We start from the raw sequence: 21,071 nt of genomic DNA, 5'->3' as shown, positions 1-21,071 counted from the left end.
TCATGTAATCATGATTCTTTCTCTGTTCTTAATGCTTCCTTGCTTCAAGGTTCAAATGAGCCCAGGGAGTTTTTTGTGGGAGAAGTGACTTCCTACACTTTGCATAATCTGTCTCCCAGCACTACTTATGATGTGAACGTTTATGCCCAGTATGATTCTGGAATGAGCATACCTTTGACAGATCAAGGCACTACATGTAAGTCTGAATAATTTTGTTTTAGTCATGCTGGTGGTCTGAGAAAACATTGATTAAGAGAAGATTGTGATGGCTGGTTGCTAGGAAGCCTGAGCATCCTCTCATAGAGAATACTCATAATCTGTCCATGATATAGATCTTAAAAACACTAATCTTGGAAAGAGTAATGAAGATATATTTTAAAGTAATAACTTGATGAAATTTTCTAGTCTCTTTCCTAAAATTTTGTTAAGCTATACTTGGAGTCAATCTTTACCTGTCTCCAGGGTCCTACAGAATCAAAGCATGTTACTAGGCAGGTCTAGGCTTTTTGAGACTCTGCTTTTCCCTCATAGTAATGTCCAGTGATTTTAAAGATGGCCTCAGCTAAGAAACTTCTAAAAATTTCTTCAGTTATGATGAATCAAGCATCCTGACTCAGTACATTCTTTTCATACTGCTATATGTATGATTTTTATTTTTGGGGTTTATTGTTTTATAAAGAAATCAACTTCATGTGAAAACTCATAAAATGGGCTGTTACCCGATATGGGATCTGGGGCCTTTGTAAATAGCTAGGTGGGGATCTGTAGGGTGTAAAATAAAAGAGATTTGACTAGAACTGCTCCTTCTTTTTGCAAGTATTTTTAAAAATCAAGTTCCAAACCAGCACTGCTAATATAATTTTTATATTGGTGTGGTTTACCTATTACATACTATTTTTCAGAGAATGATTTCTCTCTCTTTTCACAGTATATTTGAATGTCACTGACCTAAAAACTTACAAAGTGGGTTGGGATACTCTCTGTATCCGGTGGTCTCCTCATCGGTCAGCAACTTCCTACAGACTGAAGCTAAACCCAACTGATGGTATGTTCTATTTTTTGCATTTTCTGGAAACATAATTGTCTTATGTCAGTGACAGCACCACTTATTTGGATTGGTGGCAAGCACTGACCATAATGACACATCTGGTTGAGCTGTAAAGTTCTGAACAATGCCTGTTTTTCTTGAGTGGTGAAAAAGTTGCAAAGAGGGAATACTGATAATTCTCTAGTGGACCTACATCTACCAGTTGCCTGGTGTCACATGTATGCTGCAATTGTACTTTCCAGTGTGCTCCAGGGCTCGTAACCACCACACAATTTGGTTTAGAAAGTCTGTTATGGTGCCTTCCTAAAGAATAAGAATAAGAGTCTTATTAGCTCCAACCTCCTCTCAAGAAGTTTCTTCATTTTTGCACTTATGTTCAAATACATTGCAAGGGAAGTAATAGGTTCTAACTTTCTTTCTGCTGGGCTTTTGTTTGGCAGGTTCCAGAGGACAGGAAATCACAATACGTGGGTCAGAAACGAGCCATTGTTTTACTGGCCTCTCACCAGACACAGAATACAATGCTACTGTCTTTGTTCAGACTCCTAACCTTGAGGGACCTCCAGTCTCTATGAGGGAGCATACAGGTAGGTAACAGATACTGTGAACTTTAGGTTTTAGATATAGAATTAACTGCAGAATATATATATATATATATATGCTATATAGAATTATAGCTGTAGAATAAAATTATTATTTCTTTTCAGTCCTCAAACCTACTGAGGCACCAACTCCACCACCTACACCTCCTCCACCTCCCACAATCCCTCCAGCTCGGGATGGTATGTTTATCTCTAGAATTATTCAATATTTTTTTGTGTAGTTGCTGTACTACTTCATAGCTTACCTCCATTTTTTATATCTTTAAGTGGATTTAAATCTAGAACAGCATTTTAGAGAAGTGGAGATTGAGACCTTTCCTAATGCCATCTCTTTGTCTAGAGCTTTACTAGACTTCAGCATTTCCTGGTTTGGAACATCAAGATGCAAACATTAGGGGGAAAAAATTATTGATATTCTATAGCTCTGCAGAAAGTCTATGAGATTATCTCCTCTCAACAGATAATTCATGTTCTATGGTAGCTAATCAGAAAAAAAAAGTAATTTGCAACATTTACATTTTATTACTGAATTCTTTCACATTTCTTGAAGTTTTCTTTGTTATATGTTAATAAATGTTTTTGTGTAGAGTATTAGTCATCTGCCAGGTTGAATGTGTGGTAGTAGACATTTGCTGAATATTTTTCATTCTTGAATTTTCAAATTTTGAAGCAATATTTATTTCATGGTGATATGGTATTTTAAGGGTTCCTTTTCTTGGATTTTCAGTATGCAGAGGTGCCAAAGCAGACATAGTATTCTTGACTGATGCTTCCTGGAGTATTGGTGATGATAATTTCAACAAAGTAGTGAAATTTGTTTTTAGTACAGTAGGAGCCTTTGATTTAATCAATCCTGCTGGAATCCAGGTAGGTTGGTTATTCCTATTGGGTACATTTCAGAGGGAAATTGAAGATGAACTGAATTGTTACTTCCTTTCAGAATGCTGTCATTTTTTCTATTAGATTGTTATAAACCACATGTATATGGGTGTGCATGCCTATTATTTGTTAAATATATTTGACATTTTATAAATACAAGGTAAATCCAGTCTATTTTGAGATGTTAAAATCCTGAAATACAAAAGTTACAGTTTGTTGGAATCCTCCAGATAGAGAAACCTGAGTGATGTATGGTCAATTTTATATTTTTGTTTATTTGTATGTAGTGTGAACAACTGGCACACTGCTTAGTTCTTATATCCTGGGTTTTCTCTGTGTATCAGAAATCTGTTTTAGGGACATTCTGACTTTTGATTGAGGTCTACATTTTAAATTCTCAGTGTAAAAGATGAGTCTTGTGCATGCAGGGTCCAGCTGGCTTGCCATTACTGAGCTCCCTAGAATCCCACTGCACTAAATAGCAGAATGCCTTTGAAAACAGCACTTGGGGAAACCTTTTCATGCTGTGATAACATGAGTCTGCTCCCCAGTGGGCTTAGTAAAATATCAAAAGGTCCTCCTGATGAATTAGTGCATTTTGAGAGAGTGAACAGTAAGAGCTAATGAGGGATAGACTTTCAGGAGTTTTGGGCTGCTCATAGTTATGCCAGAGTAATTTCTGTCAGGCTTCTTACCATAAGTATTGCACCTCTATCAGTTTCCTTCTACTTGTAGGAAGCTGGATGAAATCAATGTCTAGGTTCCCATAACCACTTCTCTTTCACTAGATGAAATGAATGATATGAAGTCTGAGAGAGTTTCTTACATGGTATTCTGGAGTGTTGCAGAGAGCTGCAGGTGCAATTCATTTTATTTGCTTACAGGGCTGACAGTATATTTACATTGTTAAAGGTCTGCTTTTCATCTTCTAGGAGTATTTTCAGTCATTTGATTCCCTATCTTTAACTATCTAGATTTGTAAAGGAAAAGATACTCCTTAAAGCTGTGTCAGACACTATCATTCTTAGCTCTAATCTATATAGAGCAGTTTTCCTTTTCATTTGTTCTTTCTTTACTGTATTTTTCTTGTTAATATACATGAAAGTGGACAAGTCAATATGGGTGACAGGTTTCTCCATTTCAGTGGAGAGAGTTTGCCTGAATGTGGAGGGATGAGATTGAATGCTGTGTTATATTCCATTTCAGGTTTCGTTTGTGCAGTACAGTGATGAGGCAAAATCTGAATTTAAACTGAACACATTTGATGACAAAGCCCAGGCTCTGGGAGCTCTTCAAAATATTCAGTACAGAGGAGGAAACACTAGGACAGGTGATTTTGGGCTGTAATTAATTCATTTTAAGATAAAATATTTTCAGAAATTGCATAATTATAATATTGCATGACTGAAGAAATTGGTTTTTTTGTTGTGTTTTAGCTCTGTGGCTGTTGCCATTCTGAAGTAAAAGAATTATTTTGTGGATAATAAGATGATTCCTTGTTTATTGTACACTTTGCAGGCAAAGCCCTAACATTTATCAAAGAGAAGGTTTTGACTTGGGAGAGTGGCATGAGGCGAGGTGTTCCCAAGGTACTTGTTGTTGTCACAGATGGTCGGTCTCAGGATGAGGTGAGGAAAGCAGCGACGGTCATACAGCACTCTGGTAAGCCATTCACAGCACCTGGCTGTTTCTTTTCTGTAGAACTTCAGTTATCTGGGAATCACTTACTCATCCTTTATGGACTTGGAAATGCATTCTGAGTATTGGGAAAACCTCAAAACTATTCAAAGAATTTGTGCTTTCTGGACCCAGACTTACAATTTCTTTCTTAAACCTTCTTTCTGGGGAGGGATGTGGCTTCGCAAAGATTCCTCATGCATATCATTTCAAGGATGTGGCATTTGGTTGCTTCTTCCTCTTTTCAGTGTGTGGACCCCAGAAATCATTGAGAAGTGTGCTCCATGGTTGTGCTTATATTTTAATGGGCCTGGTTTGCTGAGGTTAATGTTTAATCTAGTATAAACCAATGGATGTCCAGTTAAAGTAAGAGTTTTTTAAGGAGCTGGGTCTGAATGGATTTCTCTGTTGCCTTTTGAGCTAAGAAGCACTGCACTTCCTCATCAGATTTGATGTTTGTGGCTTATGTGAGTGTAGTAATCTGTTCCTGTCCCAGCACTTGGCATTTTGCATTTCAGTGCATGAACCACTTAATCCTGATCACTAAGCAGGGAGGATTCCCATCCTTATGGGAATCACATGCATGTAAAGCATAAGTGATCCTCTCTTTCTCTTTAATCTGGAAGAATTAGCTCTGTCTAGATGCTTTCTGTCTCCTGGACAATATGCTTCAGTGCTTAACTACACTACTGGCACCCACCTCTGCCTTGCATTGCACCCAAGTCTTAATGCTAGTGAGATTGCTGTCTTCATTTACCTAGTTAACCAGGAAAGAGGTTGATCACTGTCCACTGTAGTGGGCCTACATATTTAAAACCTATTGTCATCTTCTCTTTCTGTTTCCTCTTTTCTAGACCAAACAAACCTAATTCCTTCAATTTCATGTTGATCATGTTTTTGAAACCCCTTATCATTTTTAGTTTTCTCTCTACTTGCCTTGTTTTCTACACATATCAAAGCATGCTCAAAGCTGGACAGCATATTTCAGCCAAAGTATCATCTGGGGAATAATTAACTTCTTTAAAAAAAACAACAACAAAAAACAAAGAAAAAACCCCACAAAAAACCAAACAAAACAAAACACCAAAAAACCCTAAAACATCAAAAGTTTTATCATTTGAAATAAATGTGAATTTTGCTTTCAGCCTCCAACTGGCTTTTCCAATGTCTGTGCAGTTTCTCTTCAATTAAATTTACACCTGTTGATATGATTGTCTTCTATGGTCCGGTTCTCATTTAACTTAAGACATCTGACAACTAAATGTCTAGTCTAAGGTCTTAGACTAGGTGTGGGGTCCTTTTATGAAAGGTGAAGAGAGCAACAGATAGGCATCTATAGACAATGACTTTTCCCATCCTGAAGTCAGCATGTTAGGGAGCTAAGATTAATTGCTTTCTGAATCTGCCCATGTCTATCTGGAGATTAGAGAAAAAAAACTAGACAACTTAACTCGGAAAATAGAAGTTAGTGAAGTGAATACCACTCTAAAAGTGAGAAACTGAGAGGAATGAAATGCAAGAGATGGAAACATATAAACAAGTGGATAACTAATAGTCTGCGCAGTTTTTGGCCACAGGACAGATTTAAGATACAGTAGAGCTGAGAGGATTGTACATTTTGTTTTAAAGAGTGAGGGGACTGTGCCATCAAGGCTGCATGAGATTGGATAATGCACCAAAAAAGCAATGAAAGAGGAGAAAGTTTTAAAAGAAAGATGCAAAAACCTTTTGAGCTTTGGCAGGGTGAAAAGAGATCCAGAATGTAGGCTCATAGGTAGGTCCTCACAAGTCAATGGTATGTGCAATATTGACAAGAAAAAATGTTAATGTCTGTTTACTGGATTTCAAGTAACAAGTGTTATTTTTACAGGCTTCAGTGTCTTTGTGGTTGGTGTGGCTGATGTAGATTACAATGAACTGGCCAAGATTGCCAGCAAGCCCAGTGAGCGCCATGTATTTATTGTTGATGACTTTGATGCCTTTGAAAAGATTCAAGATAACCTCGTCACCTTTGTGTGTGAGACAGCTACCTCAAGTGAGTAGAAGACATTGGTTTCCCTTTTCTCAAACTAATAGTTTTGCTTATATATTGCTACATGGAAGTGGTGGGCTGACCTTGGCTCGATGCTTGGTGCCCACCAAAGCTGTTCTGTTGCACCCCTTCTCAGCTGAACAAGGAAGAGAAAATACAATGAAATGCTCATGGATTGAGATAAGGGCAGGAAGAAATCACTGAACAGTTACTGTCATGGGCAAAATGGACTCAATGTGGGGAAAAAATAATTTGTTATGAATGAAATCAGAGTAGGATAAAGAGAAATAAAACCAGGTATTAAAAACCTTCTTCCTGCCCCTCCCTTCTTCCTGGAGTTAGCTTTACTCCCAATTTTCTCTATCTCCTCACCCTGGGCACCACAGGAGTACAGAGAATGAGGGCTGTGGTCAGTTCATCATATGTTGTCTCTCCTGCTCTCTCCACCCCAGGGGGAGTAGTCTTCAGACTCTTCCCCTACTCTAGTAAGGGTTCTTACTAGGAGACAGTCCTCTATGAACTTCTCAACATGGGTTCTTCCCATGGGCTACAGTTCTTCATTAACTGCTCCAGTATGGGTCACAAAATCACAGAATGACAGAATCACCTTGTTAGGGTTGGAAGGGACCTCTGGAGATCATCCAGTCCAATGCCTCTGGTGACCTAGAGCAGGTTACACAGGAGTGCATCCAGATGGGTATTGAATTTCTCAAGAGAGGGAGAACCAACAACCTCCACAACCTCCTTGACAGCCTGTTCCAGTGATCTACCACCATAAACATAAGAAAGTTCTTCCTCATATTGAGGTGAAGCTTTTTGTGTTTTAGTTTGTGGCCTTTGCTTCATTTTCTGTTGCTGGGCACTCCTGAAAAGAGTCTGGCACCATCCTCTTGACACCCACCTTTGAGATATTTATGCGTTGAGATATTTATATATCCATGAATTGAGATCACTTCTCAGTGTTCTGTAGACTAAAAAGGCTCACCTGCCTCAGTCTGTCCTTGTAAGAGAGCTTCTCCAAACCCCTCATCTTCATGCTCCACTGCTGGAACATTTCCAGCAGCTCCTAGTCTTTCTTGTACAGTGGAGCCCAGAACTGGACACAGCACTCCAGATGTTGCCTCACTAGGCCTGAGCAGAGAGGCAGGATCACTTCCCTTGACCTGCTGGCCACTGTTCCTGATGCACCCCAGGATACTATTGGCCTCTCTAGCTGCAAGGGCACTGCTAGCTCATAGTCACTCTGTTGTCCACATTCCACATCCTTTTCAGCAGAACTGATGTGTGGTAGGTCAATCTCCAACCTGAATTTGGGGTAATTCCTCTCCATGTCCAGGACCCTACATGTTCCCTTGTTGAACCTCATTAGGGCCCTTCCACATGGTGCAGTCCTTCAGGCACAGCTTGCTCCATTGTGGGTCTGTCATGAGGTCAGCAAATCCTGCCAGTAAACCTGTTCTGATATGGGCTTCTCTCCTTGGTACCAGGGGTCCTGTCAGGATCCTGCTCCACTATGGGCTTCCCATAGTGTCACAGTCCTTCAGACATTCACTGCTCTGCTATAGGGTCCTGCCAGGATCCTGCTCCAGTATGGGCTTCCCATAGTGTCACAGTCCTTCAGACATTCACTGCTCTGCTATAGGGTCCTCCAGGGACTTCAGGCAGTCCTGCTCCTCTGTGGACTTCCATGGTCTGCAGAGTGACAGCTTGCCTCACCATAGTCTTCACCACAAGGAAGACCAGGAATGCAGAGGAATCTCTGCTCTGGTGCCTGGCAGAGTTGTTTCTCTCACACATTCTCATTCCTCTCTCCAGCTGCAGGCTGTTGTGCTGTTTCAACACACACAACCCCCAACCCCAGCCATCACCCCTTGTTAGATGGGTTATCCCTCAGTCTCTACCACCACTGCTGGTCGTGGTGCTCAGCCTTGGCCAGTGGCAGGTCCATCTTGGAACCAGACAGAACTGATTCTGTTGGACACATGGGAAGTGTCTGGCAGCTTCCCACAGTAATCACCCTTGTAGCTCCCCCATTACCAAAGCTTTGCCACACAAACCAAAGACATTTTGCCATCTTATTTAAGGTACATCAGAAGATATCTTCATATTAAAAAGTTAGATTTCAGAATAACTTAATATATTTCAAGGGAGCAAGTTACTTTTAAAAATTTTGAAGTGAATATTGTGTTTTATGTAATCCAATCTTGCATTTTAAAAGTGCTAGTAGAAGAAGAAAAGAGTGACAGTCACTGACAACATTAAGAAGTAGAATGATGCCTAATGTAAACTGCAGGCACAACAGGTCTCTTATTTACCACTGGAATAGGTAAATGGTGCTAAAGATGCATAGCTATACTGTGTGATGCTGTTTTAAAATTGTCTAAGTAAAGCTCAGTTGTTTACTCAAGTGAGATCCTTCTATGGCAAAAATAAGAAATTCCCAGGCCTGTCATGTGCAACTGCATGTTCCCTAACTGCCTCATCTTCTGGCTCCTGAGGAGCCACATAAATTTGCAGTTATTTCTTCAGAATCTGACAACTATTATGCAGCTTGACTCATGCCTTAAATATTCATGGAAAGACTGTGTCATTGTCCTTCTTTCTTCTTATGAATTATCCTCTTAAAATATTTGGGGTTCATTTGTCATTCCATACAATTTGTCAGAGTATAAATACCCTGCTAAAAGTCATGAGTAAAGATTTTGATATTACATGTACCACAACTCATGAAACATCATGACAAATGTAACAAAAACTGTCTCATAATTAATAATAGCACAGACTTCTTGGTAATAAAATTTTATGAAGTATACATATGCTCATATCCTGTTCATTCAAATTAGTAGTTTTGAATTATATATTGTTTCATGTCTTTCAGCTTGTCCTCTTATTTATTTGGAGGGATATACTTCACCTGGTAAGTAATTGTCCAATATTTCAGCACAGGTTCATTTGTCTTTTACAACTCTTCAGCGTTTCTTATTTTTAATTTTTTTTCTGGACTTAAAGGTTTCAAGATGCTGGAATCATACAATCTAACAGAGAAGCATTTTGCTTCTGTGCAAGGAGTTTCACTGGAATCAGGCTCTTTCCCAAGCTATGTAGCATACAGACTCCACAAAAACGCCTTTGTCAGTCAGCCAATACGGTGAGTAAACATAAACACTTTTATTTAGGGTGACCAGGTGATGAAGGACTAACAGTTTATAGATAGCATTTGTGTATTATGGAAGATGCATTAATTTAAGGAGTTTTTTACTGAGCTTCAAGAAATACATTCTGAAGAGCATCTATCATTGTTTTCATTAAATGCTATTCTATTTCTTCCACTGCAATCATAGTTTACTATTAATCTAGTTTCTTATTTTTCTTTGAGATTATGCTTCTTCTTCTTAACCATTCAAGCTGCATATAATCCAGAGTTTATACCTAGGCAGTTGAGCAACAACCTCTTTAGTGCAATGAATTCCACATTGCTGGACAGAAATTGTTTCAGTATGGAGGGATTAGCATCACTTTTTCCAGAAGCATCATTCTTACTGCAGTAGCAGCACATTGATGCCATTGACTTAGGGTAGTTTCTCCTCTACTTGACTTGCCTTATTTGGCAAATGGAGCAGGGTTTTCAAAGGCCTGTGGTCTTAGAGCTTGGTTATAGATGGCTAAGATGATGGCCATTCTTGCCAACATTTTTTCCCAAAGGAAAAAAGGACTTTGTTAGCAGTTAGTTTTACTGAAAGTGGAACAGTACCTTTCTCCCTTTTTTTCTCCCTGTTTTTTAAATTTATTTTTTCATTTGTTTCTCTCACATCTATTTAAGTAAGTTTCAAAAAAAGGTTATTCTGGTTCAGAGGAGATGCCTAAAAATAGCCCATTGTTCTTATTAAATTTAGGAAAATTTAGTTTTCTTTTCACAGAAGCCTTTGAAATCATCTGCAATCCTTCCAGATTGGGTAAATCAGATCACAAGCACAGAAGCTGAGGTTTATGAAGAAATAATTTATTTTTACTAACCTTCTGAGATCACAACTTTAAAAGTGCAGGAGTTGAGGATTTTTAAGTTCATTGGCATGCTGTTAATACCTATAGGGATGATAGGTCTCTGACAGCATGGATTTTTGCAGTCTAGGGAAATACAGATAATCCCAGTTTGCAACTCTCTTGCATTGATAGGTATTGCATTTAGGATAAGTTGATGAAAAGACAATAAAAGGACAGACTTCACATTTATTTCATTTTTTTAGAAATATTGTGATACATGAGTCTAATGCCTGGTAAAGAGGTGGAAAAGACTTGCCAAAGTATTCTGGGAACTTACTTTTCATGAGAATCCAGAAAATAAAACTCTAGACTGAATCAACAGAGCAGAAATTCATACTGATCCTAGTGGCATTGTTGTTTCCATATTTGAAATAACTTGTTACCCAAGTTATAAATTGTGTTGCTATATCTATCTACTTTAATATTTGAATTCTTGCACTGTGCTGTGTGATGATGTTGACTTAGTGATATGATTATTACTGCAGTGTTTCTAATTGTATGGGTTCCTAAGCTTTGTCTAACATACAAAGCAGACCCTCTCTTCATTTTAAGTTTTTTATGTTCATGTGGCTAAATCTCCTACTGAGCTCCATTATAATGGTTAAAGAGAAGCAGTGATCACCACCTTTTTTACAGTTCTCTTCCAGCATACCTTCCTTTCCCAGATGCCATTTCATGCATGCTTTTATTTACTTTTGTCTCTCTGCTTTTTTAATGTGCAACAGTCAAAACATCACAAATTTAAAACCAAGCTACTAAAGAATGAGCTGGAGTCCAAGTGCATCACCAATTGCAAAGACATTAAATGTTCCATCACTGTATCTGTGCCTGAAGAGCAGCAATAGTTAAATGCTACTGCCTGACTGAAGCAGGCCAGATGCAAAAAATGAATCAAGCTGTAGTCCTTTTTATCTGTATTTATTATCAATTTAAAACATGTATATTTTATACAGAATTTTGCCACAAGAATACATACCCAAGACTTCTTAGTCATATTCTGGGCATCCTTTCTAACTGTGGTGTTTGGACCAGCTGAAGACAGGCTGTGAATTCATCTTAACAAATCACAGTGTTTTTATATCACAGTGGTATTTTCTAATTGACAGAGTAGTTAAAATGCTCTGTTCCACTAAACACTGTGGTTTCCCTGTTACTCTTGTGTCTTTTCTTTGAGAAAGAGCAAATGGTGATGATCTTATTTTCGTCATGTGTTTCTGTGAAAACAATGTCTTTATACTGTCTTGACAGGGAGATTCACCCAGAGGGATTGCCCCAGGCATACACCATCATTCTGTTATTCCGTCTGCTGCCTGAATCCCCCAACGAGCCTTTTGCAATTTGGCAGATTACTGACAGAGATTACAAACCACAAGTTGGAGTGGTGCTTGATCGTAAGGATGATTATACTTATTGCATGGAGAAGTTACATGTGACGTTACTTTGCATGTGTTACTAAATATTTCCAAACCCAAAGCATTTCTACATGGTGAAAGGATTATACATTTTTAGGTTTGAGAGACTTCTTGTAAACATAGTTCATCTAAGAATAATTCATCTAAACTACATTTCAGCATTGGTATTAACTCTAAAATCAAAGGAAAGTTCATCTATATACTTACAGGACATTAAGATCATCTATGATTTGTGTTTACTCAAATATGGGGTAAACTGGTGGTTTTAGTAGTCCATATTAAATGAAATGTGTTATTTTTATTTATTGCAGCTGCCAGCAAAGTGCTGTCATTCTTTAACAAGGATACAAGAGGAGAGGTTCAAACTGTAACTTTTGATAATGATGACATAAAGAAAATATTTTATGGAAGCTTCCATAAGGTAAAGGATTGAAATGATGATGTTGCTTTCTGAAGTACTGTTCTTTTAAATAGAAGACAACCAAGCAGAAGTCACTATCAGGTGACTGTATCTGGTTTTTGGATAGTACTTTAGGTTGACATAAGGACCTACAGATCATGTAAAACAAGATCTCTGAAGTTATAGGTCTTCTTTTAACCAATGTCAGAGATTTGTCAAGAATTTCCTGATTGTGTAAGTGGAGGGATATATCTGAAGAAGATATTGTTGCCTGGTTCCTGCCACAAGAAAGAGGAAGAATAAAAGTTAAAGTGGAAGAAAGAAAGGAAAGGAAAGGAAGATGTGGTGAGAAAAGATTGCATGGGAGTGTAATGATTTGAAATAATTCAGAGCAGAGGAAGATATAGCCAGAGAAAATGAGTTGGCAGGGAACCAGTGTTGGGAGGTCAATAACATATTGAATAAGCTTCTTATGTTTAGCAAACATAATACGTGTGTATGTATATATTTAGTAAGTATGAATGTGAATTGATTTTTTTTTTTTCTTAAAACACTGGGCCTAAAATATTCCAGTATTGGAATATGAAGAGGCAACAAGAAGGAGAGAGAGCCCATAAAAGGCCACTTTATGATTTAGAATGAAACGTAAGAGTTTTTGAATTGCCAAAATGGCTAGTGAAATCTTTACATGTTGTTGATCTGCTTTCACTTGTCAAAGATTTGTGCTTGCTTTTCTAATTTTGTGCACCAAGTTATAAAAATTTGATCTTGCCAAGCTTCCTCCCCTCTAGTCATCAGGAAGTGCTTGACCCACGCTACATGTATACCTAAAAATATTTTAAAAATATTTTCTTGCTGTGTTAAATATATACGTTTAGGGCAAGAAAGTGAGCTGAAATTGCAACATTTTTGGTTAGCTGAAATGCACATTCTTATGTTTTTATTTATCTCCTTTCTATTTAGTTTAGTTTTCATCTGATGACTAAATATGGCTTGAGTATAGCATTTGTTTTCTTTATGATACCATCTTCTGCATGACTTGTCACTACCAGCATTCCTTTGAGGATACTGATAAGAGCTTGCCTCTGTCAACTTCCAGACACTGGAGGCCAAATCATCAATTGAGCTTTGCTAGACTGAAAGCCAGGAACAATAACTGGTGCCAGCATTCTAATGTTTTATGACTTCATCTGTTTAAAACACAGGTGATTACGAAAATCACACAGTATCATAAAAACTATTGCTTTCCACAGAATTTGGAGTAACTTCCCAAAGTGGTCTTATATCCAATAATTCTTGTTTTAGAATTTCTGCCTGGTTATTTTAGAATTTAGGCCTGATTATTTTTGTATATATGAAGAAATGTTTATATAATTGATTTTGCAATAGATGGTTATAAGTACCTTTGGATCATACCTACATTAAGCAGCCTTGTCTGACATTTGCCTTTTTTAAATAGCTTGGTAGAACAACACAATTTTAAGGAAATTTATGAATCTATTTTAGATTGAGAAAAACTGTCAGTAAAGGGTAGGATGTACCTTGATTTTGTATGAAGGCTGAGTCATCCCCAAGAAGTATTGTTTAGACACAAAGCAGTGTGTAGAATGCCTCATTTTAAAGATCACTGTGAGAGCTGACACTTCTTCATGTCAGTGGTGTGGAGCTCTCCACATGCTGTACTGCCAGCAGTCTGTTTCCAATACCTGTTGCTAATTTAGTTGATGTTTAGAATCACATTTTTCTTTATAGTTTCTCTAAATATGATAGAGCTGAGCAAGCTTACCTGACAGCACTTACAGTGATTTTCTGCTCATTTATCAGAGCAAGTAGGGAAAAAAAATCTGTGAACCCTGCTAGCTGCTAGAAATTGGCAGTTATGTAAAATTGTTTATTTTACTTGCTAGTGAAGAAAAAAATTGCAGGGAAAATAAAAATCCAAATTTTTGTATAATTTTAATAGTTAAATACAGTAATACATATGGAGAGAAAGTGATCCAAGATCTAAGCACCTAAGATGCCAAAAAGTGAACAGGACTAGCACTAATTTGCAAATTATCTTAAAGCTTTACAACTACAGATTCTTACTTAAGAGATTATTTCTTAAGAAAAAAGTTCTCATTTACTTAATGCAATGTGTAATTCCCTATCTTTTTTTCTCAGAAAGGAATCCAAATTCAGATTTTGTTAATATTTAAAGTAGCTGGAAGAATCTTGGTTTAGAGCTGTCTTTGGGATTTTTCAGCATGAAACTAGGGTGACTTTTCTGGCTTCTCTCCAGATGATTACTGAGAGTGCTATCTCAGTCAGGTTGTTAATGATGGCATCATGGGCTTCCTCAGTCCACCTGCTGGGAAAGCCTCATGCATCAGCTGTGCTGGTTAGCTCCTAATAATAGATTGCACTAGTTCAGATGGATGCAGGAAGGAAAGTAAGATTAACACATTTCTAAAGGTATTTTTTCAGTTTCTCCTACCATCCAGTTTCAAAGAAATGACAAATCTTTACAATGCAAGGAGATGTTTTCCAAAATATTAAACATTTTTCTGGCTTTCATTTGATGACTTACTGGCTCATTTAGTGAAATACAGTTAACTACACCTAACTGTGGGGAAATTTATTTTGGCATACTTGAATACTCTGTGTAGCATAGCCATGGTGAAAGCTGTTGAATCTGGCAAGTTTCATAGGAAAAATTCTGACTGCCTGGGACAGTCATTAAATTTATAACCGATGTTTTGGAGAGACAGACAACTTCTACTTTCTTATTCTTACCACACTAGACTTCCTTTTAGCTTGCCATTTTACAGTAGTCAGCAAGAGGAAATTTGATAATGAGTGTATATCTTTCTGCTGATATACATATGGGAAATTAGTTTGCTTGGCTTATTGATGTGATTCACGTGGCAGCAGATCAGAACACCATCAAACTTTATCTTCTAAGGTAGCTGGAGAGAAAAATTAAAGTGTGTTTTCTTTCCTAAAATGTCATAAAGTATTTAAATAATCAGAACTAATCAGAAAGATTCTTTATGTTGGTGTTAGAAGCTGTTGAAAACAAAATGTATTTGGGTTGAATACAGAGACATTTTATTTGCTGTAAATACCAGATGCCTCTTTTAATCAGATTTATTTCATAGGCCATGAGATTCAGGCTGGAATTCAGATCTGGCAGTAAATCAGTGTTTAAGTGACTGAGTCAATGATTTGGGAGAGCTCTCCTTATTTTTGATTGTTGGGATTGCTTCTTCTTTGGATGGATAGGTGATGCTCAGCAGTCATTTCTGTTTGAACCTTTTCAAGCTGATCTCATTCAACATTGTGATGTAGATTTACCTCTCCTAAATTTTTCTGTGCTAATGAAAATATAATCCATATTCACTATGGAATGTGTTTTATTTTATTTAAATTGTGACAAATACTTAACATTCCAGTAGAAGACTTGCATATTAGGTACCTTTCAGAATTACTAAATTACATCTGTGATTTGTTTAAACTGGATGATGCAGTAATTAACCTAAAATTTGGTCATATAATCAAATGAATGAGTATATAATATACAAATTATAATGATTTTAAAGTTTTGGCATGACACTTCTTTTGTTTTATAGGAAGTTTGGCATATAATGCCAAATTATACTTTGGACATGCATACTTTCAATGTTTTTTTTTTTTTTTAAAATTTATTTTCTCAATGAATACTGTTGGGAATTTTAATTAAAAACCCCACTTGTATACACAGCACTGAGATATAAAGCATAAGGACATAATTCTAAAAGAGTTTTAGATAAGCTGTGCTGATGCCTTGGAGACAAGTCTACATGGGAAAATATTTAAAAGCAAAAAAAAGTTAAAATTCCCAGGAGATTGTTCAGACACTTGACTTAGGACATTTAGGGGAATGTCTCAACTTGATGCCAATTTTTAAAGCAGTCATCAAATAGCAATATGTTTCTGTGTGGTTATGTACTATGATAAGAGAAGATTTAAAACACAAATACATGCATCAGGGATTCTTTACTCCTGATCTTATTGTGTTGATACTTTAACAATTACATAGATGTTATAATGATGTTTATGAAATATATGCTGTAGATAAGGTATATAAACCCCTGAAAACTTTCTGTTGCCTGAAGATGGTCTTTCATCCACCACATATTAGGCATGCTAAAGTGACCCTTGTTTATTTCTTGGAGACTCCTAAACATTTTCTGTGCTTTCAGAGAAACGTAGAAAATTCACTTTTGTAACATTTGCCATATAAATGCTTGGAAAGATAATCTTCTCTTAGGTTTTGTATGTTCCTGTTTAAGATTTACTATGTTTCCCCAAGCACTTCATTCTCAGGTCTTGGTAAATGTACTCTCTTTTTATTACAATCATTCCTTTTTCCCTCCTAAGTGTCTTCTATTTCAAATAATTAATCTCTTCCTCTTCCCTGTTTCCTCTTGTTTTGGCATATGTTTTGGTAACCAGATTCCTCTCGTGGAAATTTTCTCTTGCATCTTCCATTATTTTGTCTTGTTCTGGGCAGGCTTCTCTGGTCACTTCCTGTAGCTCAATGTAGTTAATGCCTCTGTTTGAGTCATCTGTGGAAACTGAACTCTGTATCTTTGGGTCTGAAACAATCTGCTCTCTGAACTACAGAGTCTATCAGCCAGTGGGCGGTCCCAGGCTTATAAACGTCTTGTGTGGTCCCAGCTATTAGAAGAGACCAAGAAATCCTTACATTCCCTTCCTCTCAGAAGTTCTTTCATTTATTAGTTTTATGCCATCTTAAAAAACATTTTGGCAAGCTTTAAAAATAGTTAATAATGATCCAACTATTACATTAAAGAGTATTTCTTAGCTGTGCTTGTGTGTTCATCTTCTTGACCTTCAACACATTCTAAAGAGGTTGTAAATGTCATAGACTTTCCCTGAGTTCAAATTTTCCCACCAGTTGGAAGTAAAGCAGAATTACTAGGAATTGAATTTAAAACACTACTACTGAATCAGTGAAATACTATTAAAGTAACTGCACCCATGTGCCATGTCAATATTTTGTTAAACTTTTTTTCAGGTCCATATTGTTGTAACTTCATCAAATGTTAAGATTTACATTGACTGCAGTGAAATACTGGAGAAACCAATTAAGGAGGCTGGCAATATCACAACTGATGGCTATGAAATACTTGGGAAACTTCTAAAAGGCGACCGAAGATCAGCAACAGTAAGCAATAAATATTAATCTGTTCATTATTGCAAGACCTTGATATTTTCTGAGGAAAGAGATTAGAGATTAGGGATGTTGGGAAACCAATGTTGCATCCAAAGCTTTCAAGTGTCTGTACTGTCAAACCCACTTAATGAAGAATTTTGGTCTTCATAGCTTTTTGTTCTAGCAGAATTGCAAGAACAAAAATGTAATAACTGGAAGTTGCACTCAGGTAAATTCAAACAAGAGCAGAAATATTTTTCTTTTAATAGGGAGAGCAGATAGTGATTGAGTGCATGTACTGTGCATTGCCTATCATTAGAAAGAAATGGAGAAGCAACTTTTAATGATAATGTCCATAGATTTAATACTTAACAACATACCTAAATTCATGATCTTTCAAGAGTATTACTTTCTTTTACAGTTAGAAATCCAGAATTTTGACATTGTATGCAGTCCAGTTTGGACTAGCAGAGACAGATGCTGTGATCTCCCTTCTATGGTAAGTATAAATGAACCAGAGTCTATCCAGAAAAATGTTATTGACAGCAAATTTAATAATATAACTATTAGGCTGTTATTGAACCTTGTACTGAAAACACATGTAAATCACAGTTGTCAGAGCAGCCAGTCAACTGCACCTTATTTCAAAGACTTTTATTTTCAAAGTTTTGTAACTGAGACAGTAAGGTTGTAATGTTAGAACTGAGCCCCTTAGAAATGGTGCAAAAAATGTTATATTTGTATTCCAGAGATATATATATAATGTATATATATATATATATATTTAATCTGTTCTTGGGGTGGCATTCAAAAAGTAACTATTCTTTGTCAGCATGAGGTGATTATCAAATGCATGCAAAGACTAGAACAACATTTTGCTTGTGCCTCTATTTTTAATGCCTTGCATAGCTCACAGAGAAAATTTGCTAAAAATATAAAAGATCCTGTAGAAACATTTGGAAACCACAGTTTAGCTGTGAGTTTTACTTGGAAACAGGATAGTAGAGAATCTTCCTGCTATTGTTTCATGCTGCCACTAAGTACATTTCTTTAAAAGGACAGTAAAAAGTTGTGATTGAATTTTCAGAGAGATGAAGCGAAGTGCCCTGCTCTTCCAAATGCTTGTACCTGTACTCAAGACAGTGTGGGACCTCCAGGACCTCCTGGACCAGCTGTAAGTTACCAGCTGCAACTATTCACAATAGACAAATTTTCTGATTTTTAAATTTATGGAAGTAGTTCTGTGTTGGTCTGTGGTTTTGTGAAACCAATGTCAGTCAGAAAATAGTTTCTTATCAATATATCCTTAGCAACATGATAATCCATCCCCTTTTCGTCAGCTCCTACCACACCTACTTGCTTGTATGATCTTTTCCTGTATTTCTAGTGTGATCACAGAGATTAGCTCCTCATTGTCTGGTAGGCTGAAAGACTCTGGCCCAGTCTCTTGCACATCATGTACGAGATCTTTTTAATGGACTACGAAAATATTTTTCCTAAATGCAGAGTCAAGATTTCACTCCAAGGAAAGATCCTTTACTCTGTCAGGGAAATAAATTACTTTATTTTTTATGGGGAGAGATTGTAATTTATAGAATGGACATACTCCTATCACTTGCTTTGAATACTAGGGAGTTACACTCAGCCCAGCAGTCATACTTTGAAGCTGTCAAAAGCGCTGCATGCGGAATCTAAAGTCTGGTAGTGTACTGGAGAGGTATTCAGATATTTTGATGAACATAAATTGAAGTTTATGTCTGCAGAGACAAAAATCAAAATAATAATTTTTCATGGGCCAAATTGGCAAGGCTGAAGCTGATGTGGTTTCCCTGAGTTCCTGATGCATATTTCATTCTCCTACTCTTTTAAACAGTGTAAAAACTGTATACATCAAAACTTTGGAACTTCACTTAAGAGTTTGTTAAGGAGAATTCATAATGCACACTAGTGTTATGCACCTTTGCTTTCTGTGGATGAAATACATTTTCTTTCCAAATATTCAATTTAGGGTGGCCCAGGCGCTAAAGGTCCCAGAGGTGAAAGGGGTTTGACTGGATCATCTGTAAGTACCTTTCCCAAAATGCATCTATAAATGATGTTACTGCAAGCTTAGCTGTATGAAATATTTTATGCTTAGTTTTAGTCTAAGAATGTGGATTAAAAATTTAGTTGAAAATTTGCCTTATGTTACTAATGTGTAGTCTACCTCTTTGAGACTATATAGCATAGTCTGTGTAGCCTCAAAGGCATTTACCACACATCAGGATACTGGGATTATGTGCATCAGAGTGTTAATACACACTCTGCAGCATTATTGTTCTCTCTTCTGTACAGAGAACATGGCAATCCTTCTAATTGGCACTGCCAGGGGGCATGTATTGGCCTGAGACTGCCAACTTGAATCAGAGAGTAGCTAATGAAAGGGTATGCCTCTTGAACAACTATTTCCACCACTGTTCTGAAGTATTAAATGTGTCTCCAGGCTTCTGATTTACCTTAAGAGTCTAACCCAATGGATTTTGCAGTTACGGATTTGAGATGGGATTGTCATTTACAATTTTGTTTTAATTTTCTGCTTGAAGGGGCCTCCTGGTCCTCGTGGTGAGACAGGTCCTCCAGGCCCTCAAGGTCCCCCAGGTCCACAGGGTCCCAATGGGCTGTCAATTCCAGGAGAACCGGTGAGTGGCCCTTCTGAGTGCCATCAGCAGGCAATGTGTGTAGAGCCAGAGCTGTCCATGGGGATGGAGGCCTTGGGAAGAGGGTGGAAACTTTGCCAGAGCATTTGTTTGTCCCTGCAATGCAGTAGTATTGTGAAACACATCTCTTTCTGAAACAAGATTCTAATGGAGCAATGTCTGAGTGCTGTAATGTAAGCTGTGCTACTCTGATTTCAGTCTTAATGGCTTTTCTGTAGAGTTGCTAGGCATTGCAGTTTAAGGACTCAAAACTATCAAACTGTGGTACAGCAAGATTAAGCATGCAGTATTGTTTGAAGACTTTCTCACAGACTTACTTGTTCAACTTCTATTTTCTGGCTTTCTTCACAACAGCATCCATACTTTAGCAAAATTCTGTTTCTGATTTCATGTGCATGCCTTCAAAGACAGAGTAATTCTTATTAGCACTGTTGAAGTTCCACTATGTTCTGGTTTCTATAGAAGATAGCATACACAACTCTGCATTGTGAATGTATTAAGGCTGCTTTTGCCATATTTCAATAAATAATCACCCTAAAAGCAAGAATATAATTTTGATGTTTCCTATTTAGGATTAACTTGAATTTTAATATATTCAGGAGCTTTTTTTATTAACTCTTTGTTCAAAATGTAAAGTTTAAGGAAAGAAGAAGTGATGTCTAATTGCATGCTGTGTGATTTTTCATTTGAAAATTGGTTACCTGCTCCATCTGTAATGAAATTTGGGAAATGGAAAACTAAATTGCTTTAAGACAGATGTTAGGAACACCTTCTACTTTGTTAGGACAAAGTAGAATGGTTTTGTTACTCTGCACAGATTCTTTTCATGGTTTTTTTGGTTATGTACTGGGAAGAAAAATTTAAACAATATCTAGAGGTACCAAACACCAAGAAAGTGAAAACATTCCTTTTACATGTGCAATACAAATAATACATCACATTCACTTGAAAAAGTCTGAAGCATGAAAACCCCAACATTTGTGGAATTCCTCATTAGCTAATAAGAATTAAGAGCACTTTTGAGTCATGTAATTTCATTTTTAATATCGATAGTGATTCACGTTCTCCGTCTATGTTTACAATT

At 37.0% G+C, this 21,071-nt stretch overlaps 1 protein-coding gene across 9 annotated transcripts in view; it reads left to right on the top strand.

Annotated features, from left to right (window-relative positions):
* COL12A1 (collagen type XII alpha 1 chain) overlaps nucleotides 1–21,071 on the top strand; it is a 97,714-nt gene that overhangs the window by 60,451 nt on the left and 16,192 nt on the right. For all 9 annotated transcript variants that reach the window (XM_079298961.1, XM_079298964.1, XM_079298965.1 and 6 more), the window contains 17 exons: nucleotides 50–196; nucleotides 929–1,045; nucleotides 1,489–1,635; nucleotides 1,756–1,830; nucleotides 2,378–2,517; nucleotides 3,736–3,859; nucleotides 4,048–4,191; nucleotides 6,077–6,241; nucleotides 9,117–9,155; nucleotides 9,248–9,386; nucleotides 11,528–11,670; nucleotides 12,003–12,112; nucleotides 17,154–17,303; nucleotides 17,713–17,790; nucleotides 18,379–18,465; nucleotides 19,300–19,353; nucleotides 19,874–19,969. In XM_079298961.1, coding sequence (XP_079155087.1) covers nucleotides 50–196; nucleotides 929–1,045; nucleotides 1,489–1,635; nucleotides 1,756–1,830; nucleotides 2,378–2,517; nucleotides 3,736–3,859; nucleotides 4,048–4,191; nucleotides 6,077–6,241; nucleotides 9,117–9,155; nucleotides 9,248–9,386; nucleotides 11,528–11,670; nucleotides 12,003–12,112; nucleotides 17,154–17,303; nucleotides 17,713–17,790; nucleotides 18,379–18,465; nucleotides 19,300–19,353; nucleotides 19,874–19,969 — 1,955 coding nt within the window. The remainder of the gene's footprint in view (nucleotides 1–49; nucleotides 197–928; nucleotides 1,046–1,488; nucleotides 1,636–1,755; nucleotides 1,831–2,377; nucleotides 2,518–3,735; nucleotides 3,860–4,047; nucleotides 4,192–6,076; nucleotides 6,242–9,116; nucleotides 9,156–9,247; nucleotides 9,387–11,527; nucleotides 11,671–12,002; nucleotides 12,113–17,153; nucleotides 17,304–17,712; nucleotides 17,791–18,378; nucleotides 18,466–19,299; nucleotides 19,354–19,873; nucleotides 19,970–21,071) is intronic.

Source organism: Erithacus rubecula, assembly GCF_903797595.1.
Source record: "Erithacus rubecula genome assembly, chromosome: 2".
NCBI lineage: Eukaryota > Metazoa > Chordata > Aves > Passeriformes > Muscicapidae > Erithacus > Erithacus rubecula.
The sequence above is the reverse complement of the archived record's forward strand: the minus strand, read 5'-3'. Positions and strand labels throughout refer to the sequence as shown.